Genomic DNA, 7,436 nt, shown 5'->3' with positions numbered 1-7,436 from the left:
TTTGTGTGGTAGTAACTCCAGTGTGTAGGTGTCTACCACGGCCTCCAGAGGGCGCTGTTGACTGGACTCTTGTCTTTGGTGATGCTGGTCTGGACTGTGGAGCTCAGAGGAGAGAAGTCAGCCTCTGTCAGGTTGTTATCAGAGGAAGACTGCAGCTTGTTGAAGTGGTTCAGCAGTCTTCTCTGCTGTTGATGCTGCTGCTGCAGTTGTCTCAGGACACAAACTGTCATCTCCAGGATGTCTGCTTTCTCCAGCTTGGAGTCTGGCTGCTGTTTGAGGAAGTCTGGACCCAGGAGAGACTTGAGCTGCTCAATGCTGCTGTTGATTCGCTCTCTGCGTAACTTCTCCACCAGAGGCTTTCTGAGCTGCAGAAAGAAGAAGAAAATCGTTAATCAACTTATTCTGGAGTCAAGTGTGAGCATGAACAAAGACAACCTGTCATTAACAATATTTAATTGTTGTTGAATCTTGAATTTACCTTGTGGGTCAGAGTGAGATGCTCCTGAGAATTGGTCATTGCTGCAGTGATTGTAGGTGCCATGGCTGGATCTCTGTGCTGTAGAGGTCTCTGTAGAGAGAATCTGATCTCTGCTGGCTTCATCCCTCCTATATATAGTCCTACATCTCCATATGAATGTGTGGGTCTTGGTCTGAGTGGAGTTTCTCACAGTCTCAACCAATCAGAGAGCTTGGTGAGACAACAAAGGATTACACACGCTGAATGCTGTTAATGCCTGGGGGACAATGGTCAGATTTCAGGGGAACAGGTGGAGGACTGGGGGGGTGATAGAGAGAGACTCACAGAGCTCTGTGTGAATCTGGGAAAATGGTGACCCTCTAGAGAGAGCAGATCTGCTGCCTGATGCTGGGATCAATGACTTTGACTGAGCACACGCTCTTCATCCCATCACACACGTGGTGGAATAACATTCATGGTGTCATCTTATAATCAAGGAAATATAAAAAGTAAGTGTTCTCTTTTTGTCAAGGGCTTATTTGAGTCAAAACCTGTCATGCAGCAGGTAAATCTGTCTATCTTAATTTATAATTTATATATCTATATATTGTCATTTTTATATTTAACCTGGTCAATATGTCTTCTGTTATGCATGATCGCAAATACACAACTTTTCAAAACAGTACTATAAGTTGTTAGAGACCAGTGTTATAATCAACTCAACACAATAATCATGCAGCTGTCCAGATGTAGAGTCTTTTGACACGTGCCTTTTAGTCGGTGTGAGTAACAAGTAGAGCTCAGTTTCCCACACTGACTCCCTGTATGGTCAATGAACCACAAAGAGACTTAAGTGACAGATGCTGGCTGTGTGTTGTTATAGAAACAGAGGCTGACATCATCTGGAGGGAAAGCACACCATTGGCTGACTCTGACAGTTTGTAAAATTTGAAATTTCAGTGAAAGAAATGTGTTTTAGTGTCTGATTGTTTTCCTATATTTCCAGTTTCCAACCATCGTGACACATTTTGAACTTCCAGTCATGACCATGTCTCATTACTGACCATCAACTGGATCAAAATTTCTGCTCTGCACATGAGGGTGGGAGGTTTCCTGGGGGGCAGCTGTTTCCTGAAGTGTGCCAAATCTCTTTGGAGAATTCCTGGGCTGCTGTTGGATGAATGTCATTCACACTGAACGCTGCCCTCCAGAGCTTTCCAACACTCCGTCCATTAGCAGAAAATAAGCATGTTGGTACATGCCTTCTTCTAATGGACATTTTGAGGATCCTTCTGGTTGACACAGAAATTGTGGGTCCCCCCTTATGAAAAACTATTTCAGGCAAAACATTTCACTTATAAAGTGGGCACTTTACTTTTATTCAAACATGTATATTGCTCTTTCCACATTTTAGAGACATGTCATTTATTTATATTGTAAAATTGTGAAATCTAATGTTTGTGCAATGTGTCAGGGCGTGAACATCCAGTCAGATCATCTGATTATGAATTTTTTCCTACTCAGGTAATAGTTAACCTTAATATTACAGGAAGTGGCTGTTGGATACACAGTTGTGCAAATATTGACTTCACTTGCTAATATGAAAAATAATCTGAAAGATAATCTTAAAAATGGTCTTAAATTGTCCTGCAATGTCAGTTCTGGCTTGCTCCAAATGTTCCTTATAGCTTAGTTGTCAAGATATGTCTCTTTATCAAACATCCTCTTAGCATACAAACTATGTGAGGTAGTGATTCTGTTTCAGGTGTTTACTGTTCAACAACTGAATATCATAAGGTTTAGTTCTGATAACCATTGCATTAAGTGACATTTACCACATTGTCATGGTATATATGTTAAAAAGGTTAATTGAAATTATATTACTGGGAGAAACTTTTTCAAACATCAAAGGCTAAACATTTTTGTTTCCGTTAAAAACAAAAAACAGTGTTCTGAAAAATGTAACTGCTGATTTATATTGGAGAAAAAAGGTCCTTTGACAGACTGAAAACAAATTCCATCTTTAAGAGCCTCACTCCTCTTTTAATCTGTCTCTTCAGGGCAAAGGTCTGGACCTATTGTCCCACAAGCCTCTGTGAGTGAGTTTCCTCTGGTTTCCCACACTCTGTGCTTTCACTGCTTTCACTGGAGGAACAATAGAAGTGTGTCGTATTATGCATCTCATTAGATACAATGTCTGACATCTTTAAAGAGGTAAATGGTTAACTTTCAACTTTCTGCATTTAAACACCTGAACCTCACAGTTGTTACTAAAAGAATGTTTCAGTGAAATTGTCATTAAATTGTTGTTTTCTCTCTTATTTAGTTTGATGAATGTACTTACTCCATAAGAACAGTGACATAACATTGATAATCCATTTTCCTCAAACACCTTAATTCAAAATGATTGATAATTGAAATACTTGAAAGTTATGGATCAATAATTACCGTATATGCTAAATTTTACCTTGATTTTGTTAAACAAAGATGCGAACAATGATGGAGACCTCCATCAATGAAGTTAAAATGAAAATATATGCGTAAAGTCTTCTTTCATCATCATAAGGAGGGTAACCATGACACACAATGACACGAGAACACAAAAAAATTCAGCTTGCAGTGTTTGTTTATTCAACTGGGCACAATGAGCCTCATAAAATAAGAAAGCTCCATCTAGAGGTGATGATACATCACAACAACAACTTGTAGATTTCTACAAGACACACTGTACTCAGAGAGAGTAAAGGAACAGCTGTCTTTATAAAAGACAAATGATTTACAATATTTGAGGACACAGTCCTCACTGTCCTTTGAGGGATTTTCTCAAATGGATCAAAACATTTGTAGTTTGTAAACAAAACATAAAATAGTCAAAACTGACCTTACAACAGATCACATTGTTCTGAATGAACACTAAATTAAGTTGACTCTCAAAATGTAAAACTTTGTCACTTGAAAACTGTGACAGTGTGACATTAAACAAACCTTTTACAGTAAAAAGATAAACATATTGATCTTAAAACAGATCATTTTTCAATAATCACATAAAGTGATATAAGTCCAATATAAAAAAATGTCCATAAAAAGGACAAATTAAGAATTTGGATCAAAATGATCATTACTAATCAAGAGGTTACATATATCACCATTGTATTATATTTTAACAATACAAGCCTTGAAGTGAATCATAAAAGTGTCACAGGAAAATTGTGACAGTAAAATAACCTTTTAGAAAAAAGTATAAACATTTGGATCTTACAACAGATCAGTTTTGATTAATCAGAGAGATTAAAGTTCATTATGACAATATGTCCATAAAAAGGACAGTTAAAGTTTTATGATCAAAATGATCAATAACAATCAAAAGATAACAAATGTTATCATAGCATATACTACCAACACATGAAGTACAGTAAGGCATAATAATGATTGCTGATGCAATCAGATGTTGTTCATGCAACATGCATGACAAGATGTTCTCTTTCTTAACTTGAAAGATATTGTTGCTGTCATTTCCTCAGGAAATGTCATCTTGCACAAACACAAACACACAAAATACAGCCTTCTGTACATACAGAAGAACAAGTCCATCAAATTTCAAAGAATTGAGTCCAGTAATCTTTGACCAATGTGGTCATGTGAGTTTGTGTGGTAGTAACTCCAGTGTGTAGGTGTCTACCACGGCCTCCAGAGGGCGCTGTTGACTGGACTCTTGTCTTTGGTGATGCTGGTCTGGACTGTGGAGCTCAGAGGAGAGAAGTCAGCCTCTGTCAGGTTGTTATCAGAGGAAGACTGCAGCTTGTTGAAGTGGTTCAGCAGTCTTCTCTGCTGTTGATGCTGCTGCTGCAGTCGTCTCAGGACACAAACTGTCATCTCCAGGATGTCTGCTTTCTCCAGCTTGGAGTCTGGCTGCTGTTTGAGGAAGTCTGGACCCAGGAGAGACTTGAGCTGCTCAATGCTGCTGTTGATTCGCTCTCTGCGTAACTTCTCCACCAGAGGCTTTCTGAGCTGCAGAAAGAAGAAGAAAATCGTTAATCAACTTATTCTGCAGTCAAGCGTGAGCATGAACAAAGACAACCTGTCATTAACAATATTTAAATGTTGTTGAATCTTGAATTTACCTTGTGGGTCAGAGTGAGATGCTCCTGAGAAGTGGTCATTGCTGCAGTGATTGTAGGTGCCATGGCTGGATCTCTGTGCTGTAGAGGTCTCTGTAGAGAGAATCTGATCTCTGCTGGCTTCATCCCTCCTATTTATAGTCCCACATCTCCATATGAATGTGTGGGTCTTGGTCTGGTTGAAGTTTCTCACAGTCTCAGCCAATCAGAGAGCTTGGTGAGACAATAAAGGGTTACACACGCCGAATGGTTTTATTGATGTGAGGACAATGGTTAAATCTCAGGGGAACAGATGGAGGACTGGGGGGGTGATGGAGAGAGACCCACAGAGCTCTGTGTGAATCTGGGAAAGTGGTGACCCTGTAGAGAGAGCAGATCTGCTGCCTGATGCTGGGATCAATGACTTTGACTGAGCACATGCTGATTATTACATCACATGTGTGAGAAGATAACATTTAATAATAAATTAATGTAAAAGTTACATAATCTGATAAAACATGAACATCAAAAGTATTATTTTCTTTTGGGGTGCTTTTAATGATCTAAAACCTAAAATGCAACATGTGAACCTCCCTGAACTTTTATTTGATATCATAAGATAATTTTTTTTTTTTTACCTTGATCAATGTTTGGTGAAAAATGAAATAACAAGATTATTAGAGCAGTTCTAAAAGATATTAGCATACTGTTTGTTAAATGTTTGTGAAGTGTTCAAGCACTTAAACTCAACACAATAATCATGCAGCTGTCCAGATGCAGTCTTTAGACACGTGCCTTGTAGTCGGTGTGAGTAACAAGTAGAGCTCAGTTTCCCACACTGACTCCCTGTATGGTCAATGAACCACAAAGAGACTTAAGTGACAGATGCTGGCTATGTGTTGTTATAGAAACAGAGGCTGACATCACCAGCCATCTGGAGGGAAAGCACACCATTGGCTGACTCTGACAGTTTGTAAAATTTGAAATTTTGATGAAAAATGAGTCATGAAGTTTCACCAAAATGTTTTATTATGTCATATTTCCAGTTTCCAACCATCATGACACATTTTGAACCTCCAGACATGACCATGTCTCATTACTGACCATCAACTGGATCAGAATTTCTGCTCTGCACATGAGGGTGGGAGGTTTCCTGGGGGGCAGCTGTTTCCTGAAGTGTGCCAAATCTCTTTGGAGAATTCCTGGGTTGCTGGTGGGATGAATGTCATTCACACTGAACGCTGCCCTCCAGAGCTTTCCCACACTCCGTCCACTAGCAGAAAAAAGGCATGTTGGCACATGCCTTCTACTAATGGCCATACTTTTGATCTACCTGTTAGACAAAAACATTGTGAGAACCCACAATGTCAAATGATTTAAGTTAAAAAGTGGGCACTAAAATATTATATTAATACTATTTTTTCCTTTCCTTTTTTTTTGTACATTTCAGAGACATTGATACGTCATATATATATATATTAAAAAAACAGAAAAGTAAATCTGAGATTGGTGCATTTGGCTGTGCTATGAATTTCTGAGCAGATCGTCTGAATGTGCAACTTTATCCACTTAGTTGATAGTTAATGTGACAGGAAGCAGATCCATGTTTGGTAAAAATTTTGGTAAAATATATTGGGGGTCTGTTTTGGTCCGCCAATATGACGCCTCGGAGGGTACACGTTTTGCCGCCTCCATTTCTATGTAAATCCAAGGCGTCAATGTGCTGGCAATTGCGTGACATGGGCGGAGGTGTCGAAGACTTGCACTGTTGTGCGAGCCACAGCCGGGAGTTTTAAAAGCAGGAAACAGCTGATCACAGCAGTCAGTTCATCACTTCATCCGCGGACGTCAAGATGAGCAACTGGAAAGCCGCTGAGATCCGGGAGATGCTAACCATCACAGCCGAGAGAATCATTAACAACCAGATCACGGGGACTGTGAAAGATGGTATTTTCTACGAAAAGGTCGCCGAGGAGCTTAGCTGACGTGGCTTTTGCCCGGGAGAAGACACAGCCCAACTTTGTGCTTCACAAGACTTCACATGTTTACGCCTACCCCGTGCCGGTGTTGTATCGAGCTCTGTTTCCTCATCAAGATTTGTTTCCCCTAGTCCCGCCCCCGTCCAAAATGACTGGAAAGAAGTCAGGAGTATGAATTTGAAAGATGTGTGAGCCTCCTTTCCTAACAGAGGGGGAACAGTATCTGACAGTAATACTCCAAGCTGTCAGGATGCGTTCCCCCTGTTGTAAATGGTCAAATTTAATTATATCAGCCTGAAAATCACAGGACTTATCTGTTGCGGGGAAAGAAGTCAGCAGTATGAATTTGAAAGATGTGTGAGCGTCCTTTCATATTGAACAGAGGGGGAACAGTATCTGACAGTAATACTCCAAGCTGTCAGGATGCGTTCCCCCTGTTGTAAATGGTCAAATTTAATTATATCAGCCTGAAAATCACAGGACTTATCTGTTGTGGGGAAAGAATACAGCAGTATGAATTTGAAAGATGTGTGAGCCTCCTTTCCTATGGAACAGAGGGGGAACAGTATCTGACAGCAATACTCCAAGCTGTCAGGATGTGCTTTACCTGCTATAATGGAACTGGATTTAAGACAAATTATAAGTTATAAGTGACATTTACCACATAGTCGTGTTTAGATATGTTTTAAAAGGTGAACTGAAATAATGTAACTGGAAGAAACTTCTTCAAACACCAAACGTTAAAAATGTTTGTTGCTACTAGATGCAAAAACAGTCTTCTGAAAAATGTAACTGCTGATTCATATTAGAGGAACAGTGACACAAACGTCCTGACTGAAAACAAATTCCATCTTTAAGAGCCTCACTCCTCTTTTAATCTGTCCCTTCAGGGCAAAGGTCTGG

At 39.6% G+C, this 7,436-nt stretch overlaps 2 protein-coding genes across 2 annotated transcripts; both read right to left on the bottom strand.

Annotated features, from left to right (window-relative positions):
- LOC140998738 (transcription factor HES-4-like) lies at positions 1–601 on the bottom strand. Its single transcript, XM_073469101.1, has 2 exons — positions 479–601; positions 1–365 (listed from the first exon to the last, which is right to left on the bottom strand). The coding sequence occupies exons 1-2, from the start codon at positions 599–601 to the stop codon at positions 33–35; spliced, it is 456 nt and encodes a 151-aa protein (XP_073325202.1). The 3' UTR covers positions 1–32.
- A 3,442-nt stretch (positions 602–4,043) lies between these two features.
- Positions 4,044–4,701, bottom strand: LOC140998724 (transcription factor HES-4-like). The gene is made up of 2 exons (XM_073469084.1): positions 4,579–4,701; positions 4,044–4,465 (listed from the first exon to the last, which is right to left on the bottom strand). Exons 1-2 carry the CDS (start codon positions 4,699–4,701, stop codon positions 4,133–4,135), a joined length of 456 nt encoding a protein of 151 aa, XP_073325185.1. The 3' UTR covers positions 4,044–4,132.
- Between the last annotated feature and the right edge of the window lie 2,735 nt (positions 4,702–7,436).

Source organism: Pagrus major, chromosome 6 (genome assembly GCF_040436345.1).
Source record: "Pagrus major chromosome 6, Pma_NU_1.0".
Lineage (NCBI taxonomy): Eukaryota > Metazoa > Chordata > Actinopteri > Spariformes > Sparidae > Pagrus > Pagrus major.
This window is presented reverse-complemented; position numbering and strand designations above follow the sequence as displayed.

What these genes read in the sequence shown, in the direction of transcription:
- LOC140998738 (XM_073469101.1), bottom strand. Translation starts at nt 601, where the DNA reads ATGAAGCCAGCAGAGATCAGATTCTCTCTACAGAGACCTCTACAGCAC. An exon ending in ATCTCACTCTGACCCACAAG is followed by an intron (nt 366 to 478) that starts GTAAATTCAAGA and finishes TTCTTTCTGCAG; the next exon opens with CTCAGAAAGCCTCTGGTGGA.
- LOC140998724 (XM_073469084.1), bottom strand. Translation starts at nt 4,701, where the DNA reads ATGAAGCCAGCAGAGATCAGATTCTCTCTACAGAGACCTCTACAGCAC. An exon ending in ATCTCACTCTGACCCACAAG is followed by an intron (nt 4,466 to 4,578) that starts GTAAATTCAAGA and finishes TTCTTTCTGCAG; the next exon opens with CTCAGAAAGCCTCTGGTGGA.